The sequence below is a fragment of the Leptosomus discolor genome, chromosome 7 (genome assembly GCF_034619465.1).
Source record: "Leptosomus discolor isolate bLepDis1 chromosome 7, bLepDis1.hap2, whole genome shotgun sequence".
Classification (NCBI taxonomy): Eukaryota; Metazoa; Chordata; class Aves; order Leptosomiformes; family Leptosomidae; genus Leptosomus; species Leptosomus discolor.
In genome coordinates this window covers 32,183,006-32,205,444 of record NC_141397.1, presented here as the reverse complement: position 1 = coordinate 32,205,444, position 22,439 = coordinate 32,183,006, and the positions used below count along the sequence as shown (strand labels likewise).

Sequence of the window (22,439 nt, the reverse complement as noted above, 5' to 3'; positions counted from 1 at the left end):
ATGTGTTAATTAAAAACCAAACAAACACAAAACCACACCAAAACCAAATTCCAAACCAACAATATAGCAAGTTGATTCAGTAAGTTTGCTTTGGTGATCTGTAGCAATAGCTTTATCTTCACTGTAGTTCTGCGTGAGCATTTTTGTTTGTTTGTTTGCTGGTTTCATGAACTGCTTTCTTTAAGATTTACTATGATAGGCTCCCACTAAATAAAACTTTTATGCGGAATTCTTAGAATCACAATTTCAATGCAAATTCTTCTGCAGCAGAAGAAACTTCAACTGCCAAAGAGCTGCCTCAGCCTGTTGCTTTTCTGTCTTTTATCAGTGTCACAGTTTTGGAACTATGAAAAAATACCTTGTCCCTTCCCACATACCCTGACATTTAAGTAGGCAGTGACTGTTCATTTAAAAAATGAATCTGTGGGGCAGGGGTTTCCTGAATGATAGCACTGGAAACAAAATCAGGGTGGTGGGTTTTTGTGTTTTTTTTTTGGTTTGGGGTGTTGGTTTTTTTTTAATCCTGAAAGACTGATGTGAGAGCAGCAACATGAGCAGGAGGAAATTTTCAGTGGGATAATTCAGAGTTTTTCTCTGTCAGAAGCTCATTGTATATTTGGACTCACACCTATGTGATCAGGAATATGTAGCATCTTTTCAAGGGATCTTGGTTAGTATCTTTGGTATCTAGTTTTATTTCTACCAACACAGAAATTTTCTGAAAATTTATAACAATCTTCCAACTTTCTAGATTAAATTAGTTAAATAGTTTACTAGAGGTAAAATCCCTCTGTCCTCATACTACCTGTCTCTTTCCTTCTTTCTCTGTACTAAACCTGCCTCTTTGTGGAAGGTGCTTGATAGATCATTGGAAAGGAAAGGAATGGCTCCTTTTCAGGCCAGCACTAAAACACAAATACCAAACAACAAACCAAAACATGAGTTGCTGGGCAGAAGCCCCTTTCTGTGGTTGAAGCTCTGACTTTGGAGTCAAACTTCGTTAGCACCTTGAGGAATGCTGGTATCTTAGCGCAGCGTATCCCCCTGTTGTGTGTTACCGCTTACATCACATCCCAAAGACTGGGAATAGCAGTGATCTTTCCCAAAGGCCCCCTTGTTTGAAGCAATGAAAGCTTTTTCCCCCCTTGGAAAATTCAATAGCCAGGAACCTCACAGTATGCGAAATAACTTCTAGTGATATTATTCTAATACTGAAAGGAAACAAGGGGCAGATATTATTTTATTGGCTACTAGAGAAAAGGTTGTCTTTAAAAATGTATATGCCTTTTGCATATGCTTTGTGACAGACATACAGCCTGAAGAATGGCATGTGACAAGGGGAAATCAATAAAAAAATGCATAATGATATTATAAATATTTATAGAATAGCTAGATGAGTATAATATGACAGGGAGAAGCCAAGAAGGCTTTTAGAATACCAAATGTGTGCTCTAAAATATATTGGAATTCTCCTGAGTTAAAATGGGGCAAAAAGGCTTTGCATAGACTGTCAGGCATTTACAACACCATCGATTAAAGTCCTTTCTAGGCTGCCATGAGAAAAGCTTTGTCAAAGAAGTGCAGCTAAATAGAAGTTGGAAAGCAGAGAAGGGAACAAGTTTTCAGAAAGGATGGGGTTAGTCACTGATGGTCCCAGAGGGACTTGTAAGGAGTGTTAATTGATTTGTGTTGTGGTTTAGGCCTACCCAGCTGCTCTCTCACTCATGTCCCATCCCCCACTGCCTATGGGATGGGGAGGAGAAAATATAACAAAAGGCTCGAGGGTTGATACAAGGGCAGGGAGGGCTCACTCACAGATTATGGTCACAGAAAAAATCACTCAACTTGGGGAAACAACATCAATTTAACGTAACCACCACCACCAATTTACTGATCAAATCAGAGTGGGATAATGAGAAATACAACCATGTATTAAAAACACCTTCCCCTCTTCCCTCACTTCTTCCTGGGCTCAGCTCTGCTCCCAATTACCTCCTCCCCTGCAGCGGCATGGGGCGACAGGGAATAGGGATTGTGGTCAGTTCATCACATGTTGTTTCTGCTGCTTCTTCCTCCTCATGGGGAGGGCTCCTTGCACTCTTCTTATGCTCCAACGTGTCATCCCTCCCATTGGAGACAGTCCTCCCTGAACTTCTCCAACATCAGTCCTTCCCACAAGGTTGCAGGTCTCCATGAACTGCTCCAGTGTGGATCCCTTCCATGGGCTGCAGCCCTCCCAATGACAGACTGCTCCAGAGCGGGCTTCCTTCAAAGTCATGGCCACCTTTGGGAACAGTCTGGCGTGGGATCCTCCATGGGCTGTACGTGGGCATCTGCTCCACCATTAATCTCCATGTTCTGCAAGGGATCAGCCCTCCGTCTCACCATGGGCTGCAGGGAAATCTTTTCTCTGACACACTTCATGCTCTCCTTCCTCACTGACCTGGGTGTCTGCATGCTTGTTTCTCTCACATCCCACTTTTCTTCTCTGCTCCAAAAAAACCTCACCAACCAGGCTCTTCCCCTCTTAAATATGTTATCGCAGAGCTGCTGATTGGCCCAGGGCCAGGTCTGACTTGGAGCTGGGGGAGCTTCTAGAAGCTTCTTACAGGAGCCACCCCTTTAGCCCCTCAGCTGCTACCAACACCTGCCAGACACAAACCCAACACAATTTTCAATCTAGTAAAGTAAGGAAGTGGTTCTCTGTGTTTCCAGCACGATTAAAATGATCCAGATTTATCCAGAGACTAGGAATTTCCCATATCAGCTAAAAGATTTTTTTTTTAATTATATTTTTCCATATAACTGGCTGTTGATATACTTGTGCACCTGTTAACACATACGTCTGTAACTTATGCCTGTAAGACTGCAAGGTTTGTAAGCAGCAAATAGGAAAACAAGCAGATAAGACTGGAGATGAACAAACTTGGTTCCCTAAAGGCAAGTAAAAACTTGCTTAGTCCTTCTGTCCTCCTGTCCTGTAGAAATTAGGCCTTACTGCACAGCTAATTCCTCTACAAGAGGACTTACATTGTGGGACTTGGCTCTATTCATTCCTTGTGTTGATGTAAACATCAAGAATAAGCTGGAAGTTTTGTATGGAGGAATTTATTATTTTCTGCTTGTGCTGCAGATGGATGAATTTGCTCAGTCTGCAAAAGCTGCAAGAGAAGTACATAATGAAAGAGAAAATTATACTAAAAATGGAAGAAACTATGCAAGAGACCAACTTGTTCTGCCTCTAACAAAAGGCCAACAAAAGCTTCTTCAGTGACTATATCCATATCTGGGGACAGGTTATTTTTGCTGCTGAATTTTTGCTTACAGAATTCTGTTTCCCGTTAGTCCAAACAGAGCACAGTTTTGTTAATGGTTGGGTCAGGGTGCTAATTATCTTTGTGAAAAATGGGTAGGCAGACAGTCCAGGAGATAGATGCTTCCTAATTTGTTAAGGGTTTTTGAAGATAAATGGCCTTGAAGTAGATTTGTTTTCAAACGATTAGCCAGTAGAATGCTTGGAGCAGTGGCACAGTGAGTTTTCATCAGTTTTTCTCAGTGATGGATGTTGCATATTCTGTTCATTGTTGTGGTCTTTGCTATCAGAAGTCCCAATTTATTAATAGTTTTTAGGGCAATGATTGTAAATTATTACAGCCCAAATTTATTACTGTTTTACATCTACCAAGGACTGAGCCCTTTGTGCAGCTTTATATTAACTCAGTAAGCACCATTAAAATATTGACATTTAGGCTCATTTTGGTATTATTAATCATAGCATTTTATCATATATTAATTGCAGTGGTTTGAAACGACTGGAACTTTTCCAAAAGCAGGAGAAACAATTTCCATTTCTTCACTTTTCAACCTATAATTATGCTTTTTTTTTAAAAACAAAAACAAACAAAAAAAAAGACAAACCAGAACACACAACCCCCCCCCTCCTAATTGCATGTGCTGAGGGCATCTACCTCTTTGCTTCTTTGCAACAACTGAACAAGTAAGAGCCATCAGCTCTTACAGGCCTCAGAGGAAGCTCTTGGAAGTGTCATCTCTGAAAAATCAGCCTCTGATGTCTCTGTGTGGACACCTGCAGCCAGGCCTCGGCTTGAAAAACATACCTTAATATGTAACAAGAGTCTTCCTGATGTGCAAAAAAAAGCTAAAAGTCTACTGTGTTTTCATATATTGATATGGCTTAAGGGTTTAAAACAGACATAGAAATGCCTTTTGTGTTTCACCAGCAGGAATAGGTTTACAGCACCCGTGTCTATTTTTGTTATCCTATCAGTAAAAGAACCTGTGATGTTTGCTGGCCCTTTTCAGTGGAGGGCACCACTAGATGATTATGTTTAATATAAGGAGTTGGCAGCCTTTCTCACTTAACCATCATTAGGAGATCTGCTGTTGAGGTCCCATTTTGTGAGGCAGCTGGAAATTGGCACTCAGTTTGAATGTATTGTTTTCTACCTTTCTCTTAAAGTTCAAGGACAAGGCCAAACTGTTCAGACTAAGAAAATGAAAAGGTTTTTCTCACTTTCCTTTGTTTGCTTGGTCCTCTAACCTCTCCATTCTTTTCAAAGTAAATTTATTCGTGAAGTCAATTTATTCACTTGCATATGCATGAATTAAAAGGAAGTGTGGACCATGTCAGCAAAGATGCAAGTGAAAGACATGAGGGAAGGTATTTGAAAGCACCAATCAGAAGATAGCTGTGATAAACATGTTGACTTTTTACTGCAGTAAAAAGTCATCTAGGTCTTCAGCAGTGTTTCTCTTGATACTGAAGAATGGGGACAATACTGTTATTTCTGTTTTGGGGAACTGAGGCGTAGAATGGAGAAACCCTAAATCACTCAAAAGGCAAAATGCAGAATAGTGGTGTCCCAGTCTCCTAATCCTCAATTCATGCTCTTAACCATGCATTTCATTCATTATTTTAAAGATTGTCTTCTCCCTACTCCCACCCCAACATGTTCCTGCACCTTCACGACTTTCACCACCTGTTTTTTTCCTGCTAATGTCATATGGCTTAAGCCAGAGCTTCACCTGTAACTTTCTGCCTCATGCTATACTGGATCTGCTCAAAAACCCAGAAGACTTTCTAGTGACAGAGGTTTTCTTTTTTCAATTGCAGTGGCTTTACATGACCAAATAATACTTCATTAACCTCATTGCCTAAGGATATCAAGCTCCAGGGGAAACTTGTATTCCTATATGATTGGCAAGATAATTAGGAAGTGAAATAATGCAAATCCCACCATAGGCAGCAGTCATAAGATTTACATATTTACTCTTTGAAACTGAAGTGTGTTGTATTATAAATCCTTTTATTTTAAGGCTTTTGTATTTATTATAAACCTTCACAATGGATATATTGCTAGGGCAGGAGGCTTTAGGAGCCAAATCAAGTTGAATCAGTTGAAGTTGCTGGTAAATGCACTGAGATTTTTAGTCTGTAGTATCACCTAGGGGACCTAGACTAAAGTTCACTTTTGCTTTTACTAGCTTTGATTTTGAGTTCCTTGGGCGACCTTCATTCTGTATCTACCAGAGTGGGTCTACCGCAATTAGAGCTTCTGTGTGATATGAAAATGTAGGTACAGAAGCCACTGATGGCAGCAAGAGTTCTGCATCCACAAGGAGAGTGGGATATTTGACCTAGACTAGAGACAGCTTCATACAGAGTCAGGTACAGCCTTCGCTGTTAATAGAGTCCAGGCCTAAGCTCATCTCAGTAAATGCTGCATCCAGGTGGCAGCAGCAAGTCGGGATTTAAACAAGAGACCTGTGTAGGTGTGGTGTCCTGTAGAGGATGGCCTTCTGTTGGTAAAAATCACTTGCAAATTAAAAGTTAGCAAAACCTTACCAAGTAAAAGGTGTTTAATGAAGTTCCGTCAGCTTCTGTGTCTGAAAATGATGAAAGCAAGGAAATTGGTGTAGTTGCTCTGAGGTGGTTGGACTAAAATTAATGTGGCAAAAGCAAAATAAAAAGAGGGAAAACCAATCGATATTCTTGCTAATAAGAATCAACATTTATCTTACAGGAAACCTGAAGTTTTGCCTTCTGATTCTGAACCAGCCTTTAAACAAAGGTCATTTTCATTGTCTGTGGAGCAAAGGTAATAATAACTTACATACATCTTCATTTGCTTATTTCCTTAGCTGCTACCCAGCTGATGTACTTCATGTCTGTTGAATTACAATGTGGCACTTTCATCTTAACTAGAGCAACCTTCTGGTGAGAGTGTGAATCGGCAGACTATGTCCCTTGTTGCTGAATGCAGCAACTGAGCTGATTATGCAAATTGTGCATCTCTGCATTGCTTACGTCAGTGGGAACTTTATGGACTGATCTGTGTAAGACTAGCTTTTCAGAGACATCTGAGGAGTGATCATTGTTTTGCTGACAAAGTGTAGTAGATCAATGGTGCATTTAAGAGTCTGGAAGTGAGCATTCCTTTAAAGGTCATCTGTGAATTGTGTTAATTTTAATGAAAATAAAATGAACCGTGTAGATATTATGTTGTGAAAGCAGTGGGAATTTGCGTGTGTGTCAAATATGCAAATCAGATTTCTCTACCCCTTTGTTTAATATGCACAGTGCTAATCATCATCTCTGGTATGATAGCTTCAGATTTACTGATATTTTGTGGAGATATGTAAATCTTTACAACCTCGGAACTGTTAAATCCTCTGGTGCAGAAATTTAGTCCTTCAGAAGCTTTCTGACAAACCATGGGAACTATCTCTAACTTGTTACCAGGCTGGGAACCTTGCAGAGAGATTCCTCTTAACTGACTGGGACAGACAGAGCTATTTGATTCACCATAGGCGTGAGGGCTGGCAGGGGGTAGCCGATAGTTGAAAGGAATGTGCTCATAGCACTTAATTCCACTAAGCTTAAATTAAGTGCCTATATAGGCAGAGGAGTGAGAAAAGAAACGAGAGACTTGCACAAGATGATTCAAAGCATCTGAACTAGCCAGTACCCCAAACGGGCTCTCTTCCACTTGCAAAATCAGCAAGAAATGATAGCAAAAATTGCTCAGTGGGAGCGCCAATGAATTTTCTAGATGTGATTCTACATACTTTTTGGTTTAAAAAAAATACACTGAAAGACATACTTTGTATTAAATAGCGAAGGGAAGGAGGGTGTTTTGATCTTATTTCTTTGTCCCACCTGTGTTTTGAGGGTTGAGGTTAAAAAAGAGGCAGCAAACCAGATGTGCACAGTTACTGAATGGCAGTATTTAGCATCTTGTGGTACCTTGCATGTGTTGGTTTTATGCTGTGTTGTGTTAATCAGACTTCTTTTGTCCTTTGGAATTTTAAGTCTTCCTCTTGCAGTCAAACCTGTGCTGGGTGACCCTTAGGGCATTGAGTGCTTCTTACTGTAACACTAATGGGCCCTTAACTGTAGTGCTTCAGTGAAGGGTTGGGATAAGAAGCTGGATAAAATCGAGTAGACCACAGACTGTCTTGCTTGAGACTACCTCAATGGGTTCCTGTCTTCTGAGCATAACTGTGTTGAAGGTAATTACTGGTGTTGTGAATAGTTTTTCAAAGAGTCTGAGAGTGTTAGGAGCAGAAATCCTGTTTAAGCGAATAAGACTTTTGCAGGTAGGTAACTTCCTGAAATAGGTGGATATTTTCCAAGTAAAATGACAGAGAAAAGTGGTGACATAGTGAACCTGAAGTGTTTTTCTTCAAAACATTTCAGGTTCAGTAAACATCAGTGAATCCAGGACAAGGTTTTGGCAATGCCTGACTGACAGTCCTAGTAGACTACTGTAGGTGTCATCAGTCTTGTGCATTCTGGATCCTGCTTCTGAAGGAGTCTCAGCAGAGAGACTATTGCAGGACTAGGAGAACCTGGGGGTTTTGGTATGTAAACTGAAAGAAGGAAACGTCCTTAGAAACAGTGCTTGATGACTAGCTGTGTTTGCTTGAAATCTCATAAAGGAGTGATGAGAAAGAAACAATGGGGCTGTTGATCCACAGAATATTGCCACCTACACAAATTGTGGGAAAAGGGAGAGAAAAATGCAGAGGAAAAAAAAAAAAAGATTAAATGTTGACCGACTTCTCTAAGTTACAGCAATCTTGGGTGTTATACCAAGTACAGAATGCTGAGATGTAAGTGTTATTTTCAAGCATGTTGTCTCCTATCAAAATAACTTGTTTCATTAGCCCTGTCACTTTAGTGTCAAGTAAAAATGAAGATGTGATGTGATATGTCCTCAGTTAAAAAAAAAAAAGAGGAAAAAAAACCCAACCAAAAACCACATCGATAAATGTGGCTATTCCAGGCTAAAATCATCCCAGATGTAACTCCTCTTGACCTCAAGAAAAAGTGGTTGCTGCTAATTAGCCTTTGTCTTATTACAGACTTGTATGAAATCTATTTTTACTGACATACTTTGAAAATAACTGTTTCAATCTGTACAAGTTTGCATGAACTTCCTTCCCTGTGCTTTGTGAAGGACAGTGAAGTCTGATTTCTTCACTTCCAAAGGGACAGCTTTTACCCCTCTTACTGTACAAGCTAGGTAAGTGACAATAGTGATGTAGCATAAGCTAAAGACTACCATGATTTTAGTCTATTCTATTCATTACTGTAGTAAACCAATCTAGAACATCTTCCCTTTTTGTTCGGTACAGTCATACAGTATTAGTGAGGTGGGACAGATGAAATGCTGGAGAAGGGATAGTATGCAAAAGCAGGCTGAAGAATAATATGGCAGAAAACACTGGTAGTTCACTGAAGGATTTGTTGGGTTGGGTATAGTGTGTGTGGGGACTAACCAAATATCAAGAGAAATTGAATAGGTCAGTAAAAGGGAATAGGTAAGGGAAAAAGGTCTCACAGTAAGTGAGGCTGATATAAGGAGGCTGAATATGAGAAGGCAAGGTGGGTGCAGAGGATTTGGAATAGACTATGAGTAAGCACAAGGCTGGGAACATCAGTCAAATCCATGAAAAGTGCTTTGACTGTAGCTGTTAATGCAGCCATTTTTATCAGTGGAAGTCGTACAGCTTCCTTTGCAGTCCTTATCCTAATTGTGGAAAGTGTGTGAAGAGACAGGGCTCTGCTTTCCTCAGAGCTGCATGGTTTTGTGTCCAGGAGGTTCCTATAAGGAAGACTGCATACAGTGCGGCCTTACCTTGACAACGCTGTCACACCTGCTAAAATTCCTGCTTGTATTTCAGCAATGTTTCTAAGTCCTGGTTTGAATCCTGTTTTACAAAAAAATCAGTTTACGTTAGTCTCTAGGGCTACTTTGCAATGTAAATAATGTCTTTAACAGAAATGACTGTGAGTTGAAAGTCTGAAGCTGTCTCTACATTAAGTTTGAAAAGCATGGAGGCCCAGGTTTTAGTGGCTGAAAACAGAAGGGGCTTTTTTGGAGAGTAAATGAAAGTTCCTGAGATTTTGATTCTGCTCTTTAAAATCTCTTTGATCAGAAATTCAATGACTGACTTAGGTCAAGAATTGCAGCAGTCTAGTGAGCACAAATGCTTCTCTTTTTTTTTTTTTTTTTTTTTTGGCATCTCCCTAGTGAAGTACCAAGAAAGGGGCAGAATTATTGCAATGCTAAGAAATCACCTCCGTAAAATTGTCTCAAGTTCAGGATCTGAAAATTGTTTCTTGTTTCTGAAAACATTGCCCCTACGTGCTATACTACTCAAATGATCCAGAAGTCTCTTCATGTCCTTCCTTGATGGTAGCATGCTAAACAGCTATGCATTGTAGAGTATTTTCTGTTCTTAAATGTTGACAATGACAGCTGTAAAGACCAAGAAGTTATGCTCTGAAAAAATAAAGATTGATTTCAACAGTCAGAGTAAAATGGCAACACTCTACAGCAATCTGATTAAGTTCCCATCAGTGCTCTCTTTCTGGGAATGGCAGCTTTGTTGTTAAATAGCATCTTCAGATTTTCTTGTGGAGAAGGACATACTTAATAGGTTTTTTCCTCAGGTTCCATTTAACCTCTGGCTGGGTGTTTTTTATAGCCATGGGTTTACTGATAAATGCAGTTGCAGAATTAAAATGTTGGTTAATGCAGTTCTGTTTGGCTGAAGAGGAAGGCTATTACAATTGTGCTTTGTGGTATGAAAACTTGTCCACAGGTATTTTTCAATTCTCACAATGGTTGTGACACATTAACCGCTGTGCCTTCCTCGAAAGGATTGTGATCTTTTTCCACAAATAAAGACTTTCCTTGACAGCTTTTAGGCAAACAGAACATGTTGAATTACTTTAAATATTAGCCATTCATACTACATTTGCTGAGGTATTAGAATAAACTGCAACATCGTTTTGGAACAGGCTGACTGAATCCTGACTTGTGGGATGTGTATTTAATGTTGGACAAGCAGACAGGAAGGAGATATCTATAAGACAGGGATGCAAAATTGTCTGTCCTTAAGAGTACTTCCCTAAATAGTCTCTTTCATGGACGATTCTTTTCAGTGAAGGAATTTGAGGTCTAGCTATATCTCCTTGTTGTGCTGCCCTACCAGCCACTTCTCTCTACGCATAGTATATAGGCATTTTATGATACTTCATAGATCATGAACACAGAGGAGCTCCAAAACCAGAAAGATTTCGGCTCTATATTTTTGGGGGCTCTATTTACTGAGATAGAAGGAAGCATACTTCTACAGCAGCAGTGTAATAACTCAAATCCAAACTGTGTTATTGTCTTCATGTGAATGGTATTTTCTTATGCTACAGCTGTTGCGATTGCTTATCCATAAATCATTTTTTTCAAGTTTCCATCTCTATCAATACCCATTCTATACCAATCAAAGTGGCTATTGGATTTTAAGTAGTATCTTGAATGTGAGGCAACTTTGCTGTTGAGGTCTGCCTACTGTTTGGTGAAAATGCTGCTAATGAATGGATTCTTAGCACTCGGAGGTGACTGCAAATTACAAAATACCTCATATTCCTGAGTAATCAAGTAAGGAAAGGTGCTAATTTGTATCATGAATTTCAGAGTCATCTGTCTTTGAATGCCACAGGCTCCTGTGCATCTTATGTTCCATATGCTTTTGTCTGTAGTATAATTAGTGATTGATATTTTGAATATCTTCTATAGAGGTCCAAGAGCTGTGTATAAAGATAAATGAGATATAAATACAAGTGGCGATGCAAAGCTCAGGTAAATATACTGAGAGGAAGGTAACAGGTTAGTTGGAACAGTTTGAATGTCTCAAGGCAGAGAAAAGGGTATTGTAGTTTAATAACAGGAGGGAAATAACCTGACTTTCCCTGGTGTCATTTTTTTCTTCTGCATGATTGATGCCTTTTCCTCCATTGTCTTTAGTGGCTGAACTCAGCTATGCTTCTGGAAATATTGGTATGTACAGCCATTCACTTGCCCTCTTACCTGTCAGCAATGAAATTGTCTTGTTGGCATATGGTACGCTTTTTTCTAACCTTTTATTTCCATTTCTAGCTGAACTTACTTGTAATATATTTCAAATTTGTACTAGACCCAGAATTGGCAGCTGGCATAAAACTTGAGTGAATTTAGAGCAGCTACTATTAATAAATAGGAAAATGTTCATAAAAATGGTGATTGGGATGTCGCATGGACTTGTTTGCTTTATTGCACTTTCCAGCAGGCATCCAGACTAGCAGTAACTCTTACTGCTGGCCTCAGCTAAACTACTCTGTTCTCCCGTGAGTAATATTAGACTCCTGATAAGTCAACAATGAAGTTCATTATTCCCCATTTGAATCAAAACAGGAATATAATTTATAGTTTGTATTTAGTAACTTAAATTTCCTGTTCTGTGCCACTCAATCTAGATTTAAACATTTTCTTATAGAGGCATGCCTGTTGTTGGACTGCATGCAGTGAGTTAATGTCCTTCAACTACAGGAGTCTGAGAGAAGTTATTTCAAGTTACAAGTTATTTCAAACACAAAAAGGAAGCCTACAGAGGGTAGAAGCTAGGACAGGTAGCCTGGGAGGAATACAGAGAAATTGTCCGAGCAGTGAGAGATCAGGTTAGGAAAGCCAAAGCCATGATGGAATTAATCTGGCCAGGGTTGTCAAGGGCAACAAGAAAAACTTCTATAGGTACAGCGGTGATAAAAGGAAGACTATGGATAATGTGGCCCCTCTCTGGAAGGAAATGGGAGACCTGGCTACCTGGGATATGGAGAAGGCTGAAGTACTTAATGATTTTTTTGCCTCAGTCTTCACCAGCAAGCACTCCAGCCACACAGCCCAAGTTGCAGAAGGCAAAGGCAGGGCCTGGCAGAATGAAAACCTCCCACTGTAGGAGAAGATCAGGTTCGAGACAATCTAAAGAACCTGAAGGTGCACAAGTCCATGGGACCTGATGAGATGCATCCATGGGTTCTGAGGGAGCTGGCAGATGAAGTGGCTAAGCCACTATCCGTCATATCTGAGAAGTCATGGCAGTCCAGTGATGTTCCCACTGACTCAAAAAGGGGAAGCATAACCCCCATATTTAAAAAGGGAAAAAAGGAAGACCTGGGGAACTATAGGCCAGTCAGTCTCACCTCTGTGCTCAGCAAGATCATGGAGCAGATCCTCCAGGAAACTATGCTAAAGCACATGGAAAATAGGGAGATGATTGGTGACAGCCAACATCGCTTCACTAAGGGCAAATTGTGCCTGACAAATTTGTTGGCCTTCAATGACAGGGTTACAGCGTTGGTGCATAAGGGAAGAGCAACTGATGTCATCTGCCTGGACTTGTGCGAAGCATTTGACACTGTCCTGCATGACACCTTTGTCTCTAGATTGGAGAGACATGGATTTGATGGATGGACTACTCGGTGGATCAGGAATTGGCTGGATGGTCACACTCAAAGAGTCATGGTCAACAGCTCTATATCCGAGTGGAGACCAGTGACAAGTGGCATTCCTCAAGGGTCTGTATTGAGACCGATGCCGTTTAACATCTTTGTTGGCAACATGGACAGTGGGATCAAGTGCAGCCTCAGCAAGTTTGCCAACGACACCAAGCTGTGTGGTGTGGTCAACACACTGGAGGGAAGGGAGGCCGTACCAGAGGGACCTTGACAAGCTGGAGAGGTGGGTCTGTGTGAACCTCGTGAAGTTCAACAAGGCCAAGTGCAAGGTCCTGCCCCTGGGTCAGGGCAATCCCAAGCACAGATACAGACTGGGTGATGAGTGGATCGAGAGCAGCCCTGCGGAGAAGTACTTGTGGGTGCTGGTGGATGAAAAACTGAATATGAGCCAGCAATGTGTGCTCACAGCCTAGAAAGTCAGTTGCATCTTGGGCTGCATCAAGAGAAGTGTGGTCACCAGGTCGAGGGAGGTGATTGTCCCCTTCTGCTCTGTTCTTGTAAGACCTCACTTGCAGTACTGCATCCATCTCTGGAGCCCCCAGCATAAGAAAGACATAAACCTGTTAGAGTGAGTCTGGAGGAGGGCCACGAAGGTGATCAGGGGGCTGGAGCATCTCCCCTGTGAGGACAGGCTGAGAGAGTTGGGGTTGTTCAGCCTGGAGAAGAGAAGGCTCTGGGGAGATCTTAGAGCGGCCTTCCAGGGCTTAAAGGGGGCTACAGGAAAGGGGGGGAGCGACTCTTTGCCAGGGAGCCTAGTGATAGGATGAGGGCTAATGGCTTTAAACTGAAAGAGGGGAGATTTAGATTAGATATAAGGAAAAAGCTCTTCACTATGAGGGTGGTGAGACACTGGCACAGGTTGCCCAGAGGAGCTGTGGCTGCCCCCTCCCTGGCAATGTTCAAGGCCAGGTTGGATGGGGCTTTGAGCAAGCTGGTCTAGTGGAAAGTGTCCCTGCCTGTGGCATGGGGGTTGGACAGGATGATCTTTGAAGGTCCCTTCCAACCCAAACCATTCTATGATTCTGTGGTTTGGAGTGTTCTTGAGGGTAGGAAATCTGGCCCTGATCAGGGATGGCTAGCACCATGCTTTAAGCTTGGAAACGAAGTAGGATCTGGCTCTTAGGACATGCACTGGTTTGCACTAGCAGGGATTTTGGGAAGAGAGTTTTTCTAGTCCAAGCTTTGCCCATTACTCAGTGTATAAGCTTGACCTCTACCAGATTATCAGTGTTGAACTGGAGGTTTACATTTATTTTCATAAAACTAAGCTTAAGACTCCAGAGGTATGGTAAAATTCTCCCATTTGTCACATGTATATTGTTAGTGCCTTTATGGTTCAGAATCAGGGCTGTTGAGAGGTAGCCTAGGTGTATGCACATTTTGAAAAGTAAGTCTCCTTATTTTTTGCAAATTTTTAGATATTTATTGGCAAAACTGAGGACAGAGCTGATCTTCCAGGCCTTTTGCGCAGTTCAAGTTCCCTTACTGTAGCAGCAGTTGTGACAGAATGAGGTGTTTAGATAAAATTTGAGACATACTAGGCTGTGGTCTTTTTGTTTGTTGATTTTATTTCTCTGTGAATCCATCAACAGGAAATTTTGAGATTGAAAAGGAAATTTGGGGGTTTTAATGGATTTGAGATTTTGTTTGAAAAATGAGAAAAAGAGTAATTAAGATCCCCCTCTGTGATGCTTTGAAAAGCTAAACCCCACTGAGCTGAAGTTCAGAGTAAACGAACAATAGAGAATTACTTTGAAGTGCTAGTGAAAAGCATAACAGATGATTACAGCACAAGAAAAAAAATGGGAGGTTATTACAGTGCTTTATTTTTCTGTTGAGCTGGGATGCAAATCCCATTAGGGGAGTTCTGTTGTCACAAAATTTGCTATATAAAGCCTTTGATAGCATCGTATTATATATCTGGCTACCATGATGTTTCCCAAAGGACAGTTGAAAGTAGGAGCTTTGGAAAATACTGTCAGGAGGATACTTTAGAGCATCCCAAGCAGAAAGGGAAGCATAAGGAGATAGGAAAAAAAAAGATGATTAATAGCTCATTTTGATAGTGACTCAACAAGAGAAATGGTCCTGGAACTCAGCCCAGGGAGCAGGGGTGAATGCACGAGGTTAGCATAAGTAAGACTTGTGACAGAAAAGAGCAGGTTCTTAATCCCATGAAAGGAATTGGATTTTCACTCCCTCAAGCTACACAGCGAGAAGTGTTAAAAAGATTGTTTCTCTGGGAGTCACTACAGGGCAAAAGTATTGTTTTCATAGCTAGAGCTTAGTATGTGTCCACTACTAGGGTGAAGGTGTAAGGTCTCGTAAAAGACGAATGTTATCTAGGGTTGCTGACATCAGGGTCTTTTCACTGGCTATGATGGCCTTTGGATCAAACCATTGTGTTATAGTCTTCCTTTTACTCTTATTCCAGGGTTGCCTTAGGGTAGACAAGTTTGGATTTTTTTAGTTTGTGGGTTTTTGTTGGTTTTGTTTGTTTGTTTGTTTTTAAAAGGCCCATACTGGTACAAATGCCTCACCATTAATCTTGGTCTAGTGGTTATTTCAAATGGTGATTGCTTTTTAAAAATGGATCTCTTCTTTTTAATTTACCTAAATCTAGTTATGTTTTCAGCCTTTGAATTTTAAAAGTTTTGATTACTGTATTACCATGGTGTAATAATGAGTACTCAGCCAGTGAACAGTTTAACTCGTCTATAATAAATATTAGCACAGTTTCAATTTACTGGTTATTTGGCTGATGGAGTGTGCATCCTTCACTGTATTCAGTGCCTGAAGAGACATCGTAGTTTGAGAATGTGGATGTCGGATTTCTGGTTTTCCCATCTAAATGGTTTACATACTGTCTTGTGCTCACGCATTTTATCAAGTATTAAAATTGAACTTTAAATTCATGTAAGTCAGAAAATATCTAACTTCTTTCATTATTTCTGCTCTTTTGTACAGGTAGGCTGATGTGTTTAGCATAACATAAATGTGTTACTAAAAATAGTATGTTCAGTTTCATTTTGAAAACAGCAGTGAGATTTATTTTTTTTAATGTGTAATTGGTTAGAGAGCTTGCCACACGGCATACCATACAAGTTCTAAAATGATTGATGGGCTTGTGTCAAGGATCGCTTTCTCTGTGATCCTTTCTGGTTTCGTTACCTGCCTTCTATAGCATCACTACTTCTAAGCTTCTTCAATGTATTTTGGCGTTACATTGTTTGAAATGTTGTCTGAGACGCATGCAGATGTGTTTGAGTTTGGCATCATGGGTGTTGTTTATTCCTAGGCAAAGACCAGAGTTTTCCATGAGTTCATGGGGGTCTGGGCTCCTTACTTTATGTCCCTAGTTGGAGACACTAAGAGTTTGAATAAGGAGAAAATAGTTCTTATTGATACCAAATTAACAGTTAAGCCTGAATGACTTCACTGGGATCGTTCTTATGCTTTACATACTGAAAGTAAGTGATTAGGTACTTTGCTGGATTTGCTATGAGCTGCATCTTGTTGGGAAGAGCCAAAGAAGCTATGTACAGTGTTAATGATGTTATCTGAGCATGACAAAATATAAGAATGATTTTCTGAATTTATTAGTTTGTTTCCTCTGCCATGAGCATGTCAATATACAGGATAGAGCATGACTGTTCAGCTGTTGAGCATCCATATTAGTTGAACAGTTCCATATTAGAACTTTGGAGTATTGGTTGGGCTTTTTTGTCTTATTTCTGATTGCACCAAAAATTTGCTTATGGATGAAGCTCTGTTGACATTGATTCAGTTTCACATATTTACACCAGCCGAAAACTTATTATGTAAAAATGGAATGAGTATTGTGGCTATTAACACCTTTTTTTTTTTTTTTTTTTCCTCACAAGTTAACAATTGTTTATCTAATACACTGAGGAGACCACGGTGACATACAGCAGCCTGACTTTGTTTTCATTGACAGTGAATCACACTGGAGCAGAAAAAAATAATTGTCATAGGTTTCTCATTCTGAAAAATTCCATTGACCTCAGAAGTAGCAGGGAAAACCTATAATTTTTAGAAGTGTTTTATTATCGCCTTCCATTGTTGGAAGCTTTATGACTAAAAGCCTGATGTAGAGGCTCTTGGTATCAATATTCCTTCACTTGCTTTGAATTAATTTGGCTCAGACCTTCATAAAACTCTTTCTTTAGAGAGGGCCTGCTCCTCTTTTCACTGAAATAAGGTTTAGCATTAACTCAGATGTGGTGGGTAAGGTATTACCACAAGAAAGAATGTTGGTTCAATGTAAGCTGCATTAGCACTGAAGTCATTCAGTGCTGTAGAGTGTGACTATTATTCTGTTGGGATTTCTTTTGAAAAATTCAAGCTCCTTCAAACTTCAAACCCCTGCTGCCTATGTTCAGAGCCGAGAGTCTTGCTCCTTGGGACTTCTGTTTGTGGCAGTATGAGTTCAGCAGGTAACTAAGTTTTTACTTATGTCTAAACATGCTCTTGTCTTTCAACCTTTGTAATGTTACCCACATGAGGCGCTTTGCATTAGCTCCTAGCTTCCGGTAATCCACAGCCTTAGCTTGGTGTTTGTGAGGTGTAATAAGCTGTGAATAATCGATAGTCAGGTTAGACTGGAGGGTAAAGTCTAGAACGCCACTCTTGAAATGTGTTTTGTTGGAGGAGGAACAGAGAAAGAGCGACTGATTTGACTTTGCAAATCTTTGAGGAGGTCCCAAATATTTTGAAGTGAAGGAACTGGAGAGGCTCAGAGTGCACCTAGACTGCACTGTTGGGCAAGATGAGTGGCCTAAGAAAGAACATGTATTTGTAACATACTGTCACAAAGTCTTAAAAATAATTTGGGGCTATGCCAATTCTGCATTTTAATGATAATCTTAAGATTTTTACAAGAATTTTGGAAAGATACAGTTCAACAAAATGGCACAACTCATGTTTAATACGGGATTAAGGTGAGTGTACTGCTTTGAAGTCCATTGAGGTACAAAGCAAAAGTGCTACAAGTGCAGTATCTGGCCCAGATCATTTGAAAAGAAAAAGGCTTTGATAATTTTGTTGTTTTGGATGCGCGAATTGACATCTTAAATGGGCTCTGACTTTAAGAGGACAGTGACCTTCCCTCTGAAATACATCCCAATCTTCCCTTTCACCCACCCAGGACTGGGAGAGAAGCTGAGCACTGAGCAACTGAGGCGCACAGTCCTGCAGCACATCTTAACAGCTTGGCCGGTGTTTCATCTTGATTTAAACCACTGAAAACACTGAATGTTTGAACAGTTCACTTACTGTCTTGACAGCTAATCCAAGATAAAGGGAATGAGAATTATACTGTCCATTCCTAGGAGGATAAATATTGAGTCCCTTACTCCTCAGGCAGAGCATGGCTGCGAACAAACCCTTACAAAGCAGCAGTGTGGTATACTCTCTTCATCTGTAAAATCTACAAGTTGAAGAATTTTAGAAGTCAGAAAAAGAAAATTCTAGGTAGGCCCATATCACAGAAGAATACTGATATATCACCGCCTAATTTTCGTACTTATTTTTTTCCTATCCCATCTTAAGTAAACGTTAGTCCTGTTCTTTGCAGATGATAATGAGGCGAATGATGGAATTGATGTTAATTTCGTAAGGTGTTGAAAATTGTGTCCTTTGTGACAGATGCTGCATTTGAAGGAGCCTCTGTGGTCATTCAGACTTACACCTTTTCACTGCTAAAAAGTTGTGAAGTAATTACAGATCTGGAATGTGATTTTTTTCATGAGGTTTCTAGAGAAAGTGATCAATATCAGCAAAATGTCCTCAAGAAGTCACAATATTTGGCCATTACCAAACGAAATTACTTGAGCGTGACATAGATCATGTGTCAACCCTGTTTAGCTGAGCTGTGTGATCATTTTGACAAATGTATGCAAGGCTGTTATGTAGTACCAAAAGGCATATTTAACTTGCAGGAAAGGCTTTAGACCATCAGAAGAAGCTTCTGCTGGGAACAGTAGTCTCACCAAGAACTTTGAGCCTGTTGAACCCTCTGAATATCTCACAGAACTGTCTGTTTTGGTTCACTTTACTTACCTGCCTGTTTTTCATAGTCAAAGAAAGTTTGTATCTTCTTGGTTTGTTTTTTGAAGTTGGTTAACTGTTTCAAAAGTTACAGTGGGAATGGAGAGTGAGCGAAGACATGGGCAGACAGAGAGGAGAGGAATGTGCCCAAGTACATAGACCACTACGGTATAATCCATACCTTTTAGGAAATAAGATTAGGTCAGACAAAAATGGTTTACAACCAATTCTAATTCCTGGGAATATCAACATATTATGGAAGTAGACTCGTTATTCTAATTTGTCTATACATTGTCCTTGGCATTGCTGTAATGTAAATAACTGTAATATTAGCAATTGTTTGGCAAAAGCCACAGTCTGCCTTTATTTTGTGAATCTGTCTTTTCCTCTGCTTCCTGAAAGAGAAGAGAGAGCGTAAGAGGATGGATGAGGCATAGCAAATGTCCACTAAATGTCGCAATGACAAGGTTTAAAGTTGCACTTCCCATTTTGCTTAAGAATTAATTCACTGTGTCCCTCAGTTATATATCACTTTAACTTGGGACATTTAGCTGGAGTCTCTTAGGTAGGTGCCAGTGTTTTCTTTTTAGTCCATGGACAGACTTCTGAGTTCTCTTTCGTCTGTCCACAGAAATTTGGATATATCTGCTATATTCCCACAGCATCCTCACAGCTAAACTGAGGAAGCGTGGTCTGGATGATTGGGTAGTGAGGTGGATTGTGAATTGGTTGAAGGAAAGAGGTCAGAGAGTTGTAGTCAATGGGACAGTCTAGTTGGAGGCCTGTATCTAGTGGAGTCCCTCAGGGATCGGTACTGGGACCAGTACTATTCAACATACTCATCAATGACCTGGATGAGGGAACAGAGTGCACTGTCAGCAAGTTTGCTGATGACACAAAACTAGGAGGAGTGGCTGACATATCAGATGGCTGTGCTGCCATTCAGAGAGACCTGGACAGGCTGGAGAGCTGGGCGGGAAGAAATCTAATAAAATACAATAAGGACAAGGAATCTTGCATCTGGGAAAGAACAACTGCATGTACCAGTCTAGGTTGGGGACTGAGCTGGAGAGTAGCGTAGGGGAAAGGGACCTGGAGGTCCTGGTGAGCAGCAGGATGACCATGAGCCAGCAATGTGCCCCTGTGGCCAAGAAGGCCAAGGGCATCCTGGAGTGTATTGGAAGGGGTGTGCTCAGTAAGTCAAGAGAGGTTCTCCTCCCCCTCTACTCTGCCCTGGTGAGACCGCATCTGGAATAGTGTGTGCAGTTCTGGGCCCCTCAGTTCAAGAAGGACAGGGAACTGCTTGAAAGAGTCCAGCGCAGAGCCACAAAAGTGATTAAGGGGGTGAAACATCTCCCTGACAATGAAAGGCTGCAGGAGCTGGGTCTCTTTAGCTTGGAGGAGACTGAGGGGTGACCTCATCAATGTTTATAAATACGTAAAGAGTGAGTGTCAGGAGGATGGAGCCGGGCTTTTCTTGGTGATGGCCAATGACAGGATAAGGGGCAACGGGTGCAAGATGGAGCGTAGGAGGTTCCACATTAACATATGGAAAAACTTTTTCACAGTGAGGGTGACAGAGCACTGGAACAGGCTGCCCAGAGAGGTTGTGGAGTCTCCTTCTCTGGAGATATCAAAATCCACCTGGATGCGTTCCTGTGTGATCTACTCTAGGTGGTCCTGCTTTGGCAGGGGGGTTGGACTAGACGATCTTTCGAGGTCCCTTCCAACCTCTAACATTCTGTGATTCATCCCTAACTGTAAGTGAAAGCAAAACTTCAGATGTGGCCAACTATCTCCACAGAAGTATGAAGCTCTGCTGGAGGAAGGAAAACAGATACTTGAGACTGCCTCAGCAATTAATATATTTATTTCACACAGCAGTGAGAAGGAAAACACATCACCCACAAGACATATCCCCTGACAGCATAAAATTGACATATACCACTTACTACAAATTAGTCGTATTCTATTTCGGTGCTACCATGCCTTCAGGACTTCTGATCCCTGTGCCTTCACCAGATCCACAACAGAAATCATAGAATCACAGAATGACAGGGGTTGAGAGGCACCTCTGGGGATCATCTAGTCCACCACCCCTGCTCAAGCACAGGACTGTGTCCAGGTGAGTTTTGAACATCTCCAGAGCAGGAGACTGCATAACCTCTCTGGGCAGCCTGTTGCAGGCTGCCCAGGCTATTCCAGGCTGCTCTGTGCCTGAGCAGAAACCAGGACTCATCAGACTCCCATCAGTGTTGCAGAATGCACATGAAGAAGGAAAAGGAGAGGCCTGCAGAGAGGTGTGCGAGACTACAGCCCAAGAAGCTTTGGCTATTAACAAACCTACACTTGCTCTATAAGAGAGCATCACATAAAACTATGGCCTTCCTGCCACACCAAAAGTTCTAATCACTCAGCATTCAGCTCTGACAGTTGATTTAAAAAAAATAATTATTAGCATACAGATAGCCACTACAATTACCTTCTGATTTATTAGCAATTTCTGTGTATTAGGATTTATTAGGACTTTGTGGGTCCTTAAAAAGTAGTTTAAAACGGGGTAGAAAGTTTTTAAAGCATATATTCCTTTTCTGATATATGATAATAGCAACAAAAGCATGCACAGTAAGTTTCAGGAGAGACTTGGGTCGATAAGAGAGCAAAGTAAGTGGGGAACTAGAAAACAAACAGCCTGATCATAGAAGAGGCTGAGGCTCTGCTGTTAAACAAAGCTCTTTTTCTCAAAAACTGGCTGCTTATAATAATCTCTTATTGCTAATGAAACCTTCCCTTTGCCCCTATATTATTTTTTTTTAATGACACTCAACCCAAAGCTCACTATTAATAATTTCTTGATAGGTACTAATCTTCCCTAATCAACACTTAGCAGAGACCTACACTTTCCTCAGTGAAAGCCAATACTTGGTGCTTAAATCTGGGGCTCTTCTGACCCAATTGTCAAAGCACTTAGCATCCACTGATATTCTTCAAGATATTATCCACCTAAATTATTATTTGAGAGACTGGCATTATTTTCACTCTCCTGCTCTTCAAATCTGAAGTGAAGGTAGCCCATAGGCATGTTGCAGATCTTGTTTTTTTACTTTTTATGAAATAGAGTGGCCTTTTTTTTTTTTTTTTTGCATGACGTATTAACTCACAGCTGCTGAATGACATGGATTTTGAGCCAGGCTGAGGGGAGAGGGGAAGAGGAGGAAGAGAGAACTAGCATCCAAAGCTGAAGAAACTCTTGCAGAGAAACAGGGCAGTCAGTCTTGTTATTGCTCGAAATTGAAGAACATGATACTGTACTATCAATTTTTATACTACGTCCAGCTAGAAAAATTGGTTTACATGGTAACATATATAAAAAAAAACATAAAGAAAATATTCTTTGTGGGACTTGGCACCTTCAGCATATGCTTTAATGTCTTTTGGTCTTTCAGCTGCAGAAATTTAGAGGCAGATATGCAAGGGAGTAGCTGGGGAAAACTGTTACCACTCAAAC

The 22,439-nt window shown here is 40.7% G+C and overlaps 1 protein-coding gene across 1 annotated transcript in view; it reads left to right on the top strand.

The window, feature by feature from the left end:
* The first annotated feature begins 5,738 nt into the window (after window positions 1-5,738).
* Window positions 5,739-22,439, top strand: part of TPK1 (thiamin pyrophosphokinase 1) — a 246,813-nt gene continuing 230,112 nt past the window's right edge. The window contains exons 1-2 of the mRNA XM_086468543.1: window positions 5,739-5,826; window positions 6,045-6,119. Of these exons, the coding sequence (XP_086324669.1) occupies window positions 5,739-5,826; window positions 6,045-6,119 (163 nt within the window). The remainder of the gene's footprint in view (window positions 5,827-6,044; window positions 6,120-22,439) is intronic.